Here is a 19,997-nt window from a genome sequence, read left to right as displayed (position 1 = left end):
ATGTTGGTTAGTGTTTAACAACAGCAAGAGGAGCTGAATTAAGAACATATCCAAACAGCTAGACTGTGTTTAGTGATATTAAAATTATGCAATTTGTTAAGGATGTTCTGTAGCTAAGCCATGTGGCATCTTTCCAATTAAATTTTTTTATGCAAAACAAATAATTTCGCATAGATTTGCATGTTGCTAACAGAAGAAGAGGCTTATTAACAACATAAATTGCATCTAATTTCTATTTAATTTATTATCTTGAATTAGCAGGTGAGTGTCCTAGAGCCTTATCTCTTTATTCAGACACTTACAGAGCACTTATCACTGTGGCATCAATGCCACTCTTCAGCCTTGATACAGAGCCTGGGACATAGATTCAAAGCAGTCATCTGTCAAATAAAGCAAGTTGAGTTTTGCTTTCTATCTAGGTATTCTGAAGGAGGAAAATAAGTCATTTGCAGAAGTCCAGGGCATTCTGTTTTATTAAAATAAATTTCCTAAAACTATTGAATACTGCAACTGCTTTGCCCCACAGCACTGAGAGGAGTATTTCCAGTAGAATGTGTGCACCCAGCTGCTTTGCAGGTACCAGTCTAAATTTGAAACCAGTCCTTTACAGCCAGTCTAACAAGCTACTCATAAAACCAGCCAGCTGGCTGGATCTCTTCTGGCTATTTTCTTCTCCTCTTATTCATTGTGACCTACAGCTAAGGATGTTTTTCACACTGCAGACCCATGGAAAAGGCTCTCATAATCTTGTTAAAGACTGGCACACTTGACTTGCACTACAGAATCTTGCATTTGTCTCCTCAGGGAAATAAACACTTTTAAAAGCCTTTGGATTTCAAAAATGCCTTCGACAAATACAATGGCTGCCCTTGTAATAAGTGAATCAGTTTTCTGCTTCTCACAAAAATGTCTACAGCCAGGAATTTGGATTTTATGTGCCCTTACACAAACTCATCTACAGTTTTGGGTTTTTTTTTTTATTTTTATTGCTCACATGTTCTCAAGGGAAACCAATTTCTCTTTCAAGCAGCAGTGACTTTAGTAAGTCAAAGCATCCAATTGCTAAAGGAGGGTTTACTTCACCTCTCATCACTGAAACCCTGCTGTGGAATACAATCTGTTTTCAGAAGAGCAGAGAGGTGAAGGACAAAAACAAATGGCAATTACTCAAAGCCTGTGAAGAGCTTGGAGACTGGAATTCTCTTGCATCTGAATTAGGGCAAGAAAATACACTGGTCAAAATGTTGCCAAGGATAATACTCTAACACTGAGCAGACTGAAGTTTGTCTTGCTGTCATTGAGAATATTAAGCTGTAATATAATAGTATGCAACATTTGCATTTGTGGCTGCTTTTAAAGAAAGATTGAACCAATTTTTAACTCTCCTTTAGGATAGATGTTTGGCAAGGACATGATAAAATATTCACAGTTTGTACCACTAACTCCAATTCCATTATTTCATGATGAAAACCTTTCTTGATACTTTCAGAGCCTTTTCATACCAGTCAAACAAACTTCTGAATTTCCCCCTGACTATCTAGTTTAAAAATAACTGCATTTCAGTCTAAATTCATGCAACACTATTCTTAGGGATTCCACCAGTCCAAAATGCAACATATTTAATCCATATCCAGGTATTTGGAGCACCAGGAGAAATAAACCACAGGATTTTTCTCTATCATAGTTGCTAGAGGAGCACTGCCTTTAGCATTAGTAAAAGTAAGTTGGCCTAACAATACTTTTATTTACACAGTGACTTTACCACAGATAACCTAAAACTCATCTGCATCTGCAAAATTTCCAATTGCAGAAACTGGAACTCCATTAATAATTGCAATATTATTGGGAATTATTTACAAACTTAATGTGTAGGTATTTACAAATAGAAGCACTTCTTGTGACATCTGCTGATAAAAATTATGCCCAAGCAAACAGAAACGTGTTTGGAACCTGGTAGCAGTTTGCCATAAAATAAGAAAATAATCTCTTTGTATAGTAAGTTAAGTGCAGGAGCAACTTTGTGGCCTTCACTATTTCTTAGAGTGTGACACACAAGTCCAGGCTTGCTTAAAACATAAACTACATTAATGTAACTTGTTTTCCCAAGGTCAGGAGGAGTTTATTTCCAAACCCTTGCTCTTAACAGTGCTGTCGGACAACATGAAATAACACCAGCACATATCAGCAGGTCCTGAATTTCCTTTGAAACACAAAGACCTGACAATGAATCTGCTTCTCAGGAGCCTAATATATTGTTTTCACTTGCATCTTCTTTATTGTAGCTCTTTTATACCTGCACTTCAATTGCACATGGCATCTTTCCTTTATTGAGGGCTGCAGTTAATCAGCTGGTTCCATAAAGCACCACATAAATTCTGTTTTATGAATTCTTTGTCACAGGAATGTAGCCAAATGCCTCCTGTCCCAAGACTCAGCAGTAACACATCACCTTTGCACAGCCTTGCAAAACCATATGGAAATTAGAGCAGCCCATGAACAGAAACTCCTCAATCACCTTCCTTTACCATGTTAAAGGTGGCAAGGAAAAAATAGAAACCAGTGATGTTTAACAGACGTGTTTCAAAGAAGAGTGAGGAAAAGAAAGAGAAAATCAGCCTGGGTACAAGTGGATAGACCTTGGCAAGGTTTCCTTTGCAATGCAAGAGCCTCAGCAGTGTGAAGTGCTGCCATGAGCTCTCATTTTCCAAAACCCCTTAGAAATATGAGATGTCTTTCCCCTTTCCTCAAATTCCTCATTCTGTCACATCCTAAACTATATGACTAGAAGAAAAAAATATTAAAAATTGTGTGTAAAAATATTTTTTCCACTTAATGCATACTGAAAGAATTGACTTAAATCATCATCTAAATACTTATATCAGGCTTCTTTCTCCCTTTAGCTTCTCCAAATTAGCTGTAACATATCTTTTCAGTAGTGCTGTAGAGTTAACTTTTAGGAGACAGGATTTTTACCTGGTTTTTGCACCAAGCACAATAAAGTCAGTGACAGGAATAGCTCCAGACTAAAACAGTGAAAAACCCACTCAGACTCCTATTTCATCTTGGAATTTTTTCTGATAGAGCATTGCTGATCTGAATATACCAAAAAAGCCCCAGACAGAGTCTCACCAATGCCCTGTAAAGTATTGCCAGTATTTCTGGATATGGCTCTCCTGACATCCCTGAGGTTTATGTAATTTTTTTTCACAGCTCAGAGCTGGTCTCAGTTATTCTGTGACCAGCCAGCATACTGAGGCCTTTCCTAGAGACACTTCCAACCAAAGAGCACTTAGAGAAGCAGATGTTCATATTATTAGACCCCAAGTGTATAATCATGCACTTTGTGCTAATGAATTTCTTCCCATTTCTATTGTTCCAGCTCTCAAGGACAACCAATTGAAAACACAAAAAGGAACTTTTTTTAAAAAAAAGTGAAATACTGTCCAGTGTTTTTTGCAAACGCTCAATTTCTTGATATAATATAAACTTAACAGATAACAATTCCTTCTACTTGCTTGTTTATTGAAAAATCTATTTTAATCATTTATTGCCTTTGGGTAACAGCATTCTCAAATGCACTTATTCTATACACTATATAGCATACTCCTCATACAATTAAAAAAATAAATCAAAACACTTAAAAGTTATATTTGCTGGTAAAAACAACCTGTGCTTTAAAAATTTAAAAAATTATATATATATATATTTTTTTTTTTTTTGTTCAGAATTTCTTACTTGCTGTTGGGATTTTACTAAATTGAGGAAAGTGATTAATATATAAGCTTCATGTGATAGTCTCAAATGTACAATATCAAGATTTCTATGAAAGATTTTTTATTTATAAGGTCCAGAATGCTAGTGTCAATATTTAGAATGAAAGGGAAGCATGACATATAGCTCATAACACTGGTTAGTTTTGTGCCTTTGGAAATTTCCCTCAAACTAAGTCTCCACTGCCCAGCACTAATCTAATTTAGAGATAAGGTGTTCCATATATGAGATGCTTCTTCAAGTGTCTCTGCAGCCCATCAGGCTCAGAGGAAAGAACTGCAAATTAGGGAAGGCTGTGTTTTCACACAGACCAATCTCACTGCACTGTGAAACTTTTTGGGATGGGATCAGCTGGAAACAAACATGCATGAAAAAACTCAGGGTCTGCAAACTGTCCCTGTGACTTCAGTATTTTTCACAAGCTCTTACCAGAAATGGGCTGTACTGGTACCTTGGCACTGGGGCTTGTGGAGAAAGTTGTTTCTGGTGTTTTCCTCAATTTCATTTCAACCAAACAGAACTCAGGTAGGAGCTAATTAATCCCTTTGTGAGAACAACAAAGCAGAATGAAGCGCCTTTTTTTTTATATAACTATTTTTTTAGCCACACCTGAATGTTACTGAATAACATTAACAGAAGATGCAACACACTTGAGAGACACGTGGGCATTTCTTTTTCACAGTGAGTTATTGCAGAGATAAACAACCATGTACCATAAGTGTTTGGAAAATTCTGATGAAGACAGAGATATGTATATTTGCTGTCACTTCACAGTCCCAAATGAAACCTAATTTTGGTGGTCTCAACCAAGATGCCCAGGATTTTTGAAAGATGCTATTCCTTTTGCATTTTCTTTTACATCTTAGACTCTACATGAACATTTGCAACCTTTTCAAGAACTGAGAGCTTAAACCTGCATTTCAGTTGTGAATGATCAATGAGGATTTTTTAACAGGCAACTTGCTGTTTGAAATGACAGTGACATGATTTTATTTTAGCCAGTTTTCATTTTTCCTGCTGACAGGGGATTTCCTGATAAGTAAATACTTGCTGCTACAGACCATACTTACAATTTGGACAATTTTTGCCTGTTTTCTGTGCTTGATAACACCTGAACCCCAACTATCTTTGTAAACAAATAGGAAAATAGGTCACAATGATAGTAAAAACACCTTCAGACAAGCAAGATGGAGCCAAGAATATAAATTATTCAATCCAAACACATAGTATTGTGACTGTATAAAGTATATTCTTATAAAGTAAAATGTTTCCCCATAAACACAGCCTTCTAAACTATTAATGAAATTGGAATTCAATATTATAGAAATGTAGTTAAGACTGAGTTTGAAAATCATCACAGAGTAAACAGATTGCTTAGACATAAGCTTAGCCACTCTGTATGTTACTATTAATTAGAAATATTATAAAGGCTTGTCTGAATTGCAGGGTCTAAGGATTTATACCTCAGCTCCAAATTTGAGATTTGACTGGATTCCAAGGACTGCTCCAGAGAGGCTGCATCAGGACACCTGCAGGGAAGGTAATTCTGCAATTCTGAGTTGACCAACCCAGTCTTCAGAGTTTGATCCTGCATCTGAAAAAATTATTAAATCTTAAAAGATTTTAATATTTGCTGTTTTAATATTTGGGACATATGTGGTAGCCTAGAAGTTCCTCCAACATTTATTATTTTGTGTTGCAGGATATTTTAGTGTTTTTGTGTGGATGTTGGACTCCTGTTTGACAGATACAGACTTGAGCCAAATCATTCAGATTTTAGTAATTTAGTGAAGATTCTCATTCTAGTCCACATCTAAGACAGCTGCTTTAGAGAAAACAGATAACATTATTTTTTTGATTTACATGTAGTCCATTAAACTGAATTACAAAAAAATGCAATTCTTCAGAGGAGAATTAATGTAGAAAGGTCCCTGTTGGGTCAGTGGAAGCTATAAAATATGCAAGGATATATATTTGGAATGAGGTGGTGATATCACAAATGCCATCTCCCTTCCTCTGCACTAAAAAGGAATTAGAAATTGAAGGAACCAAGAACTAATTTGCCACAATGCTGCATAAAAAGTTACAACCTGTCTGGAATGAACAATTAATCTCTAGGCTATACTCATTTATACCTCTATAGACTCAGAATAACTTAACCAAAAGCAACCAGCTCAACATAATTGATGGAACCATTCCAGATTTATACTGGAGTAACTAAAGATGGAATTTAGTCCTTAAGATACCAAAGAAAAAAATCCCCAAACAACCAAGAAACTGGAAAAAGATGCATTTGAAACATCAAAAGTCTTATTTTTCTCCTGCATTTTACTATAAAGGTAAAAAACATCCACTGGAATGTTTTATCTTAACATTGATGCCTTAGGATTTAGCTTTTGTATTTTTCAGATCCTGGACTGCTTTAGTGTGCAGCTCTAAAGCTCCATAGCCTGTCAGCCACTGTTCTCCCATTTTATTCAGACAAAACAATTTCTCTCTAGGCCTCATTGTCTCAGGCCCCAGAAACCATAAACAAAAGTGAATTGGGGGGAGCAACTGGGGGAATGAGAGTTCATCACCTGAAGCTGTAACTGGAGGATTAAATGGACTAAATTTATTTCTGTCTGAAAAGCTCATGACCATTGTCCATCTTGGGTGTAGCCTCTGTGAGGCTTTTGACTCCCCAAGGTGACCTATAGAAGGTCTTTAATAAATGCCCACCTTTATTCTCTTTACCTTGCCTAGCCTCTGTTCTAGTCCACACCATAGGTATATGCACTATAATTTATTTCACTGTCAGTTTCTCAGAGATTTTACAAACTTTTTCTTGGAGTAAATGTTATTGGAGGAAATATTCCCAAAAATACAGAAATCAATATCCACAAGAAAAAAACTATACAGAACCAGTCTTATTTATTTGATTTTGTTTATGATGAGAGAAATGTTAGTGCTCTAATTATCAGTATCAGCACACAAACACCTGCTGTTACTAGATGGTGTTTCTATTAACACAGTGTGCCACTTCAATAGTTTTCTGTTGGCAATCCAAAATCAAATTACTTCTTGCCTTGAAAATTATTGTTACTTGCTGACACAAAGTGTTTACTATGTCTGTCATTTTCTAACCTTTTCTTTATGCCAAAAAAATAAAAATCAATAGCCATTAATTTTTTTTTATACTGTTTATGAAACCAACAACCATTGAGCTGTCTCTTATTGTGTTTGAGGATTTATGCATCCCAGTTTCCTTTGGGATCCTTTGTGTGTCCAGGTGGGAAGTTGTCTGCAGGGTCAGTGATCCAGGTGATGCCTGCACTGCTGCTCTTGGGATCTGTGGCCCATTCAGATTTGGGGTCTGTATTGAATTTAATGGGGAACTGAGCAATCCACAGCTACTGGTTACATGGATGAGATCCACAAAATCAATTTTTTCAATATTATTTCTATTTTAGCAGGTGGCCACTCCTGGGAAGGAGTGAAACCTGTATTTACTGCTAAGCCTGGGCAAATCTACAGCTATAAATGTTTGAGAAAGAATAAAGACTTGACTCAGCCACAGAGAGCTGCCAGGGAGTTAATACAAAAGTTCTCTTTCAAACGATTTCAAAAGAATTAAAAAGAATATCCTACTGTTTTTAATATAATTATACCCCAACAAAGTTATTTTTATGCAGTTCCTGTCTCCTGCTGGTGTCTGGGATTAGCCCTTATTTAGCAATGATGAGGAATTATGTCTCATGTCCTGCTTCAACCTCAAAAATTATGTCAGGAATTCTGGCTCAACGTTATTCTCTCGCCATGTAAGCTTGCTAAAGAGATGCATTTAGCAGAAGGGTAAATCCTGCTGACAGGGATGCTGCTGCTACAGTCACTGTCCTCTCAGCAAGCACCTGAAAGCAGCAAAGTGAACAGCACACCCTGAGTGCAGCCTGCTCCTCCTTTCTGTCAGTGCTGCTTCCAAAGCAGATGTTGTCTGCTGTATTTTGGAGCCTGCTGCAATTTGATCACATCCATAGAAGATCATGCCAAAAAAGTGACAGCTAGTCAATGGATGGTATGGTCCCTAACTTGTTGTCTGTCTGGGGCCTGCTGCAATCAATGCTGCTGTGCAGAGCTCCAAAACCTTGGAGCCAGATCAAAACACAGCATTTCCACAGGGGACAATTCTGTCTCCTTTTCAAGTTCAAGTCAAAGCAGGCTTCACACAGGCACCTGTGTGCTTTCTGTGCATAATTACTGAAACACAAAAATTTTTTAATTCATACTCCTTGGTAAAAAAAAGCATTGAGGAAACAGAGATCCAAACCTGAATTTACTCTCAGGCTTAACCAAGTTTTTTGGACTGATTTTCCCTTGCAACATAATTATGTTGGAAAATACAGCAACCTGAAAATTTACATTTCATTTCCACTATATGAATACTTCGTAAATATAATTCAAAACCTCAGTATGGGTATATTGAATCGTGCTGAAAAATCCAATAATATTTGCTCAAGTTGAAAAGTGATTTTAGATACTATGTTTGAAATCTCTCTGTATTCTTCCTTTGCAGAGCTTTGAGCTCTTAAATCATTACAGCTGTTTGCACTTACATACTAAAATATTATGTTCATATACTGGTGCAAGAGAAATTTAGACTTGTTTATTCAATGATAAAGTTTACAATCCACAGTTTGTGCTGTCTAATTATGCAGTCACAGTCAGTTGTATTTGGGAACAGGAAAAACACCACATGAATTTGATAACTGGCCTTTCCCCCATCAGCTTTTGCTTTTGTCTAGTGCACAAAACAAAGATTCATGTGAGGTCAAGCAGCAGAACAAAACCCAGGATCCTCCCCCAGCCACTATTACTCTGCTCTTTCTTCTGATGCTTGCAAGAGTTTGATTTTGCTGGCTCAGTCTTGGAGCTCTTGGCTTTTGCTTCCAAGAGAGTGAGTGACACCCACAGCCACCCATGGGGAGCAGAGCTATCTGTCTTTGCCTGCTTCCTTTCTTTAATCAAATATTAATTTGGTGCAGTCACTTACCTCACTACTCACAAATAGTATCTTGCAGAAGTGAAAAAAAATTGAATCTTTCATGCTTTGGGGATTCTTTTCCACGCTTTTGGAATAAAGACTGATCTGCTTGTGTGAAAGCTTGCTGGCAAGAAAAATTGTATTGCTAATAGTAATTATTATTTACAGAAACTACATAACTCAGATTTACTTGGGTAAGCTAATTTCATCATGTAACAAAATAAAAACCTGAGTTGCAGTATTCACATAGAAAATTTTGGAGCAAAAATAGCAGATCCTGCATAGTTTAGAGCTGACAAACCTGCTATTTTCTGATGAAGTCCAGAGGAAAAAGCCACCTAGTTTTCATGAGATACACTAAAACTTTGAAACCCTGGGTAACCTTAATTTTGGAATACTTTTGTTTTATCATTCCCAGAGTTTGAGACTCAAGTAAGTAACTTCAAAATCTACCTGGATACTCAGTCTCAGGAATTGCCTTTTATCAAAACCAAAGCCACAAAAAGAAACATTTTCTGACGAATCTGCACCAATTTAAAATCAACCATGTTCATGACTCATACTTCATAAACGTTAAAATTATGTACTCTGCAGTTATAAAAACCTGAGAACAGCAATTTGAAGCTGAAATATTTGCTGGAAGTGGATTTCAAGACTTTAAATTCTTTTAGTTGTCAGTCATTCAGACACAAGAGGTGATACAACTCATTTGGGAAAGAAATCTGTGATTCTTCAAATGAACTTCATGCACTGAGAACTCTTTTTATATAGGAAAGGAACATTAGACCTTCTCATCCATCACACCCAATAGGACTGGTGTTAAATGCTACAATTCATACCCTAAACAATGTAGATTCTTGATCAAGCTTGCCAAGAACTATTCCTGCAACTTAAAAATGTTCCCTTGGTTCTCCTTAAAAATTTAAACAACACTTGGCATATTTGAATATATTTCCTTCTGCCTATTGACCTTATAATTCCCCTTATCAAGATAATAAAATTACCTTAGAAGTTTCCTTGGGCATTTCTGCAAGGTCAAAAGCACACAATGCAGAGACAGGGATAAACCTGCTTTGAATTACTGCATCCATTCATGCTCCAGTGGCTCTGCAACCCTAATGGCAACAAATGAAGTCTGGTGTGTTGGGAGCACAGCACTTGCAAAGCACAGAAAGGGTATGGTCAGAAAGAGCCCTGACAGGCTGTTAAACATTCACCAGCCTGCCTGAGCAACCCCACCACTAACACAGACCAAACAGCAGTCACACAGCACTGGGGGAAGCTGACAGAATCACATTATTGCAACCACGAATTCACACCTGCCAAGAGACACCCAAGCCACTGCACTGTGCTGATGGAATGAACAGCACATCCAAGGGAAGAACCTCTCCCTTTGCCAGGAGGTTCTCAAGAACTGAAACCATTTGTTTCTTATCTGAAGTTATTTATGGTGGGTTTTTGGAAGCTTCATTTGGTCTAAAAATAAGTTCTGTTTGATGAGGACTTTACTTACTATTGTAAACAGGTACCTGACAACCACCAGCAGATAAGGTTCTGTGCCTTAAATAATTCCTGTCATTTAGAGCCAGTTTCTAGTCCTTTTCTTTTGTTAAAAGTATAGGCTTATTCATTCTATATTATTAAATCAAAGGGCATACACAGTCTGGAAGGGCAGCTAACCTCAGGGCAGTTTACAGCTCAACCTCTGTCTCTGGGTAGTGAGTTGAAAATCAGCAGCTATCATGGAAGCATATTGTAAAGCTGGGATACTGCTGTGAATTATGAAGCATATCAAGTGTTTGGATAAATCAAAGGAATCTAAATGGGGCTAAAACAGCAAAGAGTAAAAGCATTAGGGCTTGTGTTCTTTTCCAAAATCTTCCTTTACTACCTTCACAGAGACCTGTTTTCTGCCTCTCAGACACTGATTCAAAATTCCATTTAAGAAACTGAAGAACATGATCCTGCCATCTCCTCAAAGATTTAACTTTATGGTAGAAAGATTTTATTGTTGTTATTTGCCATTAAAGGTAATAATTCTGGAGTAGTTTCCTTTTGCTTGCATTCGTGCTATTTTATTAATGTCTCCATAGTAGCAGTTAGCACTGTAAAAGGAATTCCAATTTTTAACATGATTATTAGTCTTCGTTTTCATGCTCAAAGCTGGGATATTTTCGAAGGAGCTCAGGGAGGAGGAAGGAACAAGACTCAGACACTGCAGTCCATTGTTACCTCTGAGCACATACACTTAGATTGCTTTTCTTTGATGCTGCTGCCAATTTTGTTCACAAGCGTATAAAAAAAAGGTCATGACATTTAGAATTGCACTACTTTGGAAATTAAATGTTCCTTTAAATTTTTAATTTCTCAAAGTAATTTATCATGGAATAATATTTGAATATGATTGAATGAATGTGTAAAGATTAATGCAAACTTTCTTCAGACTGGAAGTTCACAAGCACATATGTTCAACCTTGTTGTGTAATAAGTGTAAAAACATTGATATGTGAGCTTGAAGAGCTGCATTTCCATTTTGCTGGAAGCACCTGCACTGTTATTTTCCTTAGTATTTTTCCACTGGCATGTCTGCATAAGGCATGAGGTTTAGCTCTCTATAATTTTCTACTTAACATTACACTTCACAAACCTGGCAACTAAATATGGAGCAAAAATGAATCCCAACGGTCTGCAGAGCTTTTTCACATGAATTTTAATGTGAGAAATCAAACTACTGATTTTTAGGCGAATTCAGCAATAATAATGATATTATTGTAGCATATGAGGAAATAAAATAATTTTGTGTGAACACTAGAGAAAGCACTAAGACACCACATAACTAACATTCTAGTCAGAAGCTCTCAGCTCAGATTTGGCAATCTGAGGAATAGGAGATCACTGGAGTGCTGTCATGGCCAGGTTTTGGGAGTCTCCTGTCAAGGAATGCACCTGCCCATCTCACACACAGGTTCATCAGATGGTTTAGATTGAACCTTTCAGGTCACTGAATCCAGCTGTGAGCCCAGCACTGCTGTGTCACCTTAGCCACTGCTCAGGGCTTATTTCTCCAAAGCCAGCTGACACTCCTTGTTCAGCAGAAAAAGGAGACTTACAAAAGAAAGCAGTGCACTCTGGAAATTTTTTTTTGTGGTCAGCAACTAGATAATTTTCTCATACACTATGGAAAGCTGGCTGCAAAGGGCAGATACACACAATTCCAAACCCCTCTTCAGATACTGCTAAAATTGCACCTGCAAAAAATTCATGTTTTCTCATGGAAACTCCTGGGAGCACTTTGTGAGAAGACTAACAAACTTTGAAATACTTAGTTTCAGACTCCATTGCACTCAGTGGGTCAGCTGAAGAGACAATGTCTGAAGAAAGGAGACTGAGGAAGATAAAGGAAGTCTTTAACTGAAATGCACATTCAAAGATCCAGAAGAAAAGCAAGTTATAAAACACCTTTGTTATTGATTATTTGATTCTCAATTAAAAAAATTTTTGTAGACATTTCAGTTGTTAATAATAATAATAATAATAATAATAATAATAATAATAATAATAATAATTCTTCATAATGTTAGTAATATCTTTGTCACCAGGGCAAGGGCAGGAACATTGCTAATTCAAGTTTGGCCTCTTGAAAAAAGCCCTCAGGAAAGCTGCTCTGCAGATCACACAATTCATTAAATTAATGCTTTGTTGGCTGGAGTTAAAGTTTGAGACAGGCAAAACAAAAGCCTGGGCTTTAGAATACATATACCCTGTCAAATTGCATTTATCAAGATAAGGGTTATTAGAATCTTTTTTCTCTTGTGTGAATGAAATTGTAAGCTTGAAATGTCACTGAAGATTTATTAATCTGATACTCTTTCTGATAAGGGCAAAGAAATAGAAAGGGCAGACAAAAAGAAATATTTCTTGTAGCCTGATAAGGACTACAAGAAATAGAAAATATGAATAAGGCAATTTATCAGTGAGCATTCTGTAACCAAAAGATTCAAGCTACACAAAGCAATAGTACAGTTATATATCGATTTCAGAACACTGCCATCTACAACACTTGGTCAAAGTTTGAGAGCTGGGCAGAAGAATGTCTGCAATTTTCAGAAAATGATACTAAACCTGAGTTTTCAAACTGTAGGCTGGAGTAACACTTGTTCTGGAAAGTAGAAGGATGCCTAATATGAAAACTGGTGCTGTGCTAGAGTATACAATATGTGCAAGGAGAACCACTGGAAGGATCATCAGTGTTTTCAGTTGGCATGACAGGGCCTGAGCTAACCAGAAATGCTGTTTAAATATTTTTTCTCTGTTTCTGTGCCTGCTACCTGTAGAACATGCCCACAGTGGGGAGGAGAAAGAGTGAGGACAGGTTCACAAACGTTTTGTGTCCAACAGACCATTGTTAAAGCTTCAAGTTTGTTATACTCCATGTGATGTACAACACAAATAAACACATTTCACTACTCAACATGACAGAGCAAACCCAGCCTAATCACCACTCTGGCTTTGTGAGCTCCCAATACAGGAACCCAGCAGCAGCCAGTGAGTTAAACTTTCTGCAATCCTGAGACTCAAAACCAGGCCTAAACCCAGGCTCATGCTCACTGTGCCAGCTCACCAGAACATCTGCACTTGTACCAAGAAACAGCCACAGGAAATCAACTTTTTCCTTCCAGAGGGCTTTTCTCATTGCAGGGAGGAAACTCTTAGGCAGAACCTGGCTGTGACACTTCCCCTGCTGCTGCTTTCAGTCAGGTTCCTCTGATTCCCTTTGGATGAGGTCACTCAGGTGGTGCTTGCCTCCTTGGGAAAGACCTGGGGGAGTGAATGGGCTCACCAGGACTTCAGACCTGCAGAGAGAACTCACCAGAGACTGCCAGGGAAAAGGCCATTCCTCCTGAGACTCCAGCATTCATTGACACAGCATTCATTGTTGGCAATGACTTTGTTATTGAAACACATTTATACATGAACACAGACACATCTGTCTAGTCAATATATATATATATTTGACTTCTAATGGCAACATAAATAACAATAGAGATGAAAATGATAATTCCGATCACATGCAATACACGTGTGACTTTAAATAACTTTTTAGTTAACACAGTCTACTGTTTTTTCAACTCACAAAATAATGAACCGTCAAGGACTATATTTTCTTTTATTTCTTTTACAATTCTTCAATATTTCCATCCGAAATATTTTCATTTAAAAATTGAGATTCATCAGCCAGAATTTAGTTTTCCTATGAGACTCTCTCAAGTAGGAGTTAGTTTTGCAGCAGTTAAGGTGTTTGAAAGCACCACCTGTCTAGAAAATGCTTAGTTGTACCTTACCTCTTTCTCAGAAAGCCTTATATAGAAAATATGCTCATTAAAGAAAGTCTTTCTTACATTTTTCTAAGAACATAGCAAGAGCCAAATTATCTGCCATGATTTCATTGACAGCTCAACTTACCAGTTTTCTCCATCTTGTGTTTTAAACTTTCAGGTCCTGGCAGGCAGGGGCAGGGCCCTTCACATCGAGCTGTGATGGTTTTGCCAGAAGTACAGGCATGGAACTCCATCTTGCACTAGAAGCACAGAAAACAGCAGGAATACTAATTAGGACAAGATATAAAATAGCTGTGCATTAAATGAGAAATTGTGTTATCAGTAATGGCATTGGACAGATTTCAAAACTTCAGTCTCTACTGCAAATACTTTTATAACTGACCATTCCTAGCCTTTGTTGTTTGCATTCCCTACTTTTTAGCTGTGACTTTCCTCCAAGAACTTTGGTCCTGTGTAGCTGCCCTCTCTTCAGTGACTGTCCCACGGGCATTTCCCCATTCAGTGCCCAGCAGCACCAGCAGCTGGACACTGGACTAATGTAGTAATAAAATGACCTGAAAGAAAACAGCAACACAAAGGTTCTCTTTGGCTTGGTATCTAATGAACCAAATTCAGCTCCATTTTTTGTCTTCTTCAAGTACTGCTTTTACAAGACCAGAATTCAAGGGATTTTGATACAGAGGAGTTGCCTATGGTGCCCAGGCTGGACTTCATCCCTGCAGGGATTGCCCCCTGCCAAGCAAAACAGGAATGCTAGGCTGCAAAATCCCTTTGATCTGAGTTTTATTGAAGATTAATTCTATGATTCATTGAAAAGCAGGCCAACATGTTTACACAGTGGGACATGATGTGCTCTGAGGCAGCTGAAGGACACAGAGCCCGAGACCATGGTGTTATTGTGGAGGATGCAGTGGGCAACTGGAGCTCACTGGGCAACAGCACTGCTGAAACACACAGCATCCTGCTCTCTAATTCTGGTACAGAGGAAGCCAAGAGAACAGAGCAGGATGTTGTTACAAGATAAACACCTCCTGCAAGTATCTTGGCTTTGCCTGTGTTTGTTTTTGTTAAAAGAGCTCATCTTGCCCAAGCTTTAATCTAGCAGGAGACCATTATGCTGTCCTGTTCTGTTGACATTATCCCCCCACCATCCTCAACTTCATTGCATCAGGGTGATTCCGTGCTCTCTGGGATGTCCTGCCCTTCTCATTTAGAAAATGCAAGTGTGCAAGCTTAGTTTGCATTTTACACCAATTTCTCACAAAACTGAAGGGAATATATGTACTTATTTTTCAACTGTTTGCTCCTTAAATACACTTTGTACAGAGCACAAAAACAAGAGAGAGCACATCAGAAGGAAAGGAGAACAGGAGAAAGGACAACACTAAGTACAGTCTTGAAGGCAATGACTCTGTAGCATATTCTGATAGTCAATGTGTTGTTGAGAACACAGACATAAATCTTCTTCCTGCAGCTGGAGTTGATAATTTAATCCCTTACAGAACATCAATTACTTACATATTTTATTATATATAATAAATGTAAATTATGTATCTAAGCATTAGCAATTATACTTCAAATACCAACCTTTAAGATGGCACCAGCCTATTTCAAGCCCATTATTATGTGCAGTTAAGAAAGGAAGAACTTTATATTTAGAAACATCAAGGCAAGTTTTTTCTCAGCTTTCCATACAACTGATAAAAATGACCCAAAATGAACCTAAAAGCTAAACATAAACCAAAAAAAAAGGGAAACTGCTGAAAGGTGTTGTATTATCTGAGGGCAAGGAGGAGAGCTCAGCTGGAAGATCACAATGCTGCAGTCACATGTGAGGAAATTCACACTCATGATTAACCATATTACATTCCCACCATGCTTGTTTGGGATGTTTGGGGAGGAAGACTCAAAAACTCCATAATTTAAAATATTAAATTAGGATAATAATAATTACTTTTCAACACCTAATCACTGTATGTAACTCTTTATTCCTTCCCTAAACGAAAACATGGAGATATCCTACTTTGCATGTGATGGTGTGCTTACTGTAATAACCTACACGAGCAGCTCAACTTTGGATTTAATGACTTTGCCTGAGCCTTGCTAAGTGATATTCAGAGGCAGAGTGGTCACAGAGGATATCTTGTAGAGCAATAATGACTTTTTGGATTATTTTGCCACTGGATCCACAGCCTTTAAGGAGCCTGCTGGCTTTCTCCAGACCATGGACAATAAAATGATACACAGTACTTGGAAAAACTCTCAGTCTTTCACACTAAAGGGACATTATGCATTTTGCAGACATGAGTCACAAAGCTCCTTGCAGTGATTGTGCACAAGGCTCAGTGGGAGCAGCCCCACAGTCTGGGGCAGTCCCTCTCATTTCAGGGGACTCATTTTGCCAGTGATATGATTGGATATGCCTCAACTCTCTGCTGAGTGCTCTAGTGGAGCTCCCTGGGCCGTGCAAGCTTTATATTTTTCTGCAGCCTCCCTGGTGTGTGAACTGCATTTGTTTACTCTGAACCCCAAGGCCCACATAAACATCTTTAAACTATTTTACTGCAAATGGAAAAGCAGCTCTGTTATTTGTTGCTAAATGTATATGGAGATCAATAAAGTATATGAGGGGAGAAATGGTTGAACATATTCATGGAAAATTCATAAATTAATTTATTCAACTAAGATGTGGGAAATTGCTGCAGAGTGTGTTTTGGTTAAAGTGTTCCCCTGAGAATCCACTACTTGTATAATGATTCCCTCTTTATTGTCAGTGAATCTACAGCAATGTGTTTTGCATAAGCATTCACATTTGAGGGAGAAAGAAAATAGCTACATAAAATTTATTCCCAGCTATTTTATTCTTGTCTGTTAGTCTACAGCCTCCAGTCCCTGCTAGAGGAGAATCTAGATTTATTTATTTTTTTTTTTTAATGATACAATTAAACAGTGTATCTCTGCCTTTATTCTGGCTTTCAACTTCTGGCAGCCAGGTTTTGATCTAACCTCTAAGTAAGCAATTCAGTGAAATAAGTTACTGTGATCTTTCCTGCAAGGGTGTATATTTGACTACTGAATGTTTTCATGGATATCTTGGCACAGCCCAGTGCATTAATGCTGTGAAGAGCTTTGCATCCTGACACAAACAACTCATGGATTTGTTTAAAATGCAGCCAGGTACAGGAGTACATCCAAGCCCCGGCAGCACCTTTCAGTGGCAAAGCAGAGTATTTAGATGTAATTGCAGATGCCCTGGGGGACCAGGGACATTCTGTGTGCCCAGCATTGCTCCTGTTCATCGGGCACAGAGAAGAGACAGAGCACTCAGCATCCTGGGCAATCTCACAGCCTCCACAACAAACCCCAGGGAAAGGGGTGAGGACAGAGCACTTCACCCAGGGATCCCTCAGGGGAGGCTCTCTGAGCCCCTTTGGTCTTAGTGCATCAAATCATGGAGTAAAAGTATCCTGAACTCACAGGGATCATCCTGATTGATTCACGAGCCAAAAATCTGTAACTGAAGGCTCCAGTCATGCTAACACAGAAATATTAGGTTCCAAACTTTTGTTGCTTCTATCATTAATTTAATGTGAATGAAACAGGAGGGTATGTAGGAATTAGCAGAAATATACATGACAAAGATAAGTATGAAGTCTCATTTGAGAAAGAGTGAACACTGAAACAGGAGGTTAAATTTTATATCATACTAATTAAGTGTTAAACTCCTGAGATATTACATCATATTAATGGCAGTGCCTCTAAACCTGCTGTTGAACAGTGTTCTTGCCTGGAAGACACTGTATTTTTAGCATCCTACAGCTTTTTACATTTTCACCAAGAATGATTTCAGTGCAGTGTTTGCTTTATGGTGCATCTTTTGTTCACTCACAATATGTCTCTTCGAAACTACACATACAAATATCAAAAGCTCATTATTTTGTACCTTATCTTCTACCCAGTGGCTGCCACAAGCAGAAGCTAAAATTTCCTAAAATGATAGCATGTATATACTTTTAGTCCAGAGTTCCTTGGTATCAGTAGTATGTTTCCTACCTATCTGTCTTAGCAGATAATTAGAATCCATTGGAATTCAGACACCCCTTTGAGAGGGGTTGTTTGTTTACAGGTTTTACAGCAGTGTTTGCCATTGCTTCCTTAGCTGGGACTGTTATCACTATTTTCTTCAGAAGCCTCTGCTTCCAGTTTTCATCAGATGGAAAAAAATATATTATTTGGAACACAGATCAAGTGTGGGTTTTTTTTAAAAAACTTGCCAGAACAAAAAAAGGTTCAGTATCTTTTCTATAAATCCCAAAAGAAATGTGAGATGGTGCACTCTCATTGCATCCTGCTGGACATAAGCCTTCAGTTTTAGTGGGAATTCTCCAGACTTTTCAGGCTCTGTAAAACCTGAAATCCTGAAATAAGGATTGAGAGACAGCAGTCATTTGTGTTCATTGAAAACCAGACACTAATGTGAAGTCTTGAGGTGAGTCAGATTTTGGGCTGAGGACAGGGCTGTGTGGTCCCTTGGCACTTCCCCTGTCTGCAAAGCAGAGCTGCACTGTCCTGGTGCTGGGAAGGGGACAGGCTGCCCTGGGCACAGTGCTGCAGGGGGCTCTGTCCCCAAGGACTGACCTTGGGCAGCCTTTCTGTGCCATTAATGGCTGTTCCATGGCCACACCAGCACTGTTGGTAGCTGGAGCAGTAATTTCATTTCTCTGGGCACCCTTCTGCTCACACTGCCAGGCCCCCTGCTCATGCACTGCTCCAGGATTGGACTGGCTCGTGCTACTGCAACAAAAATAAAAGGGAGGCTGGGGAAAAAAATAATTATAATGAAAACCCACAATTTTTTCCCTGTTAAAATAGCTACCAGGCGAGCACACAGCACTTAATCTTTGCAATAAAAGCTGTACAAAGATATCTTAAAATCCTGGAGCTCTAATTAGGAGCTATGTTCTCCTTATGAGAATACATAGTTGGTGTTGATATTAATGGGAGTTATGCATGCATACCAGTGGTGGAATAAACTCTAATTAACACAACCAATCTATTGTGTAAATACATATTAAAGCCTCTTTATAATGTGTGCTAACTCTAGCTTTGAAGCAGATGTTATAGCTGATGGGCTCAGAAAATCCTCTCTCTGCAAGGGGTGACATGAAGGACCTTATTATACCTCAGGTAAACAACAAATATTTGAGAATGTCTCTCACTGCACAGTTATCTGATAGGCTGGTGGTTCATAACCTGCTAGAAAAAGAGAACAGCTTCCAGGTGGAGGGTCAAGAAGAGACCCAGGTTCCAAGCCACTGATATTAAATGGGCTGAAAAGATTTATGCAGCCAAATGCAGTAACACCAGAAGGTCTCACACAGCAAAGTTCCAGAAATTGGTACACACTGCACAGCTCTGCCCTCTGCAATCCTGCAGCTCTAATGAGGGAGAGCTGCAGGACTTTGCCCTCTGAGTAAAATTACCAGAAGGAAAGCATGAGACCCCAGCAATCTTTAAGTATCAGGATAAGTTAGGCAGTCACATCATATGAAGTTCATATTCCAAGAAGAAACAATTGATTCTTGGGCTTCAGAAAGAACAAGCTGAGTTGCAATTGGCAGCAATCATGCATTAATTGCATACTTTGTGGTTCTCCATTATAATTAGAACTGTACACACCTCTCTAAAAATAGCCTTCAACTTCTCAGGAGGAGGAGAACAGAAGGAGCTCATTCTTTTCATCAGCTAAAGACAAAGAGTGATTTTAGAAAACACAGAGCTTGATTGCTCTGTAGAGGGTCAGCTCTGCTCCTAAGTAGAGTCCATGACTTGATAAATAAAAAAAAAAAAAAAAATTCATAAGGTAA

At 38.3% G+C, this 19,997-nt stretch overlaps 1 protein-coding gene across 1 annotated transcript in view; it reads right to left on the bottom strand.

Moving 5' to 3' along the window:
• The window catches only part of SPOCK1 (SPARC (osteonectin), cwcv and kazal like domains proteoglycan 1), a 271,106-nt gene that overhangs the window by 44,716 nt on the left and 206,393 nt on the right, over positions 1 to 19,997 (bottom strand). Inside the window, exon 6 of the mRNA XM_079320207.1 lies at positions 14,255 to 14,369. Within this exon, the coding sequence (XP_079176333.1) occupies positions 14,255 to 14,369 (115 nt within the window). The remainder of the gene's footprint in view (positions 1 to 14,254; positions 14,370 to 19,997) is intronic.

This window comes from Erithacus rubecula (genome assembly GCF_903797595.1).
Source record: "Erithacus rubecula genome assembly, chromosome: 16".
Lineage (NCBI taxonomy): Eukaryota > Metazoa > Chordata > Aves > Passeriformes > Muscicapidae > Erithacus > Erithacus rubecula.
Note: the sequence above shows the minus strand (reverse complement) of the source record. Positions and strands in the feature narration are given on the sequence as shown.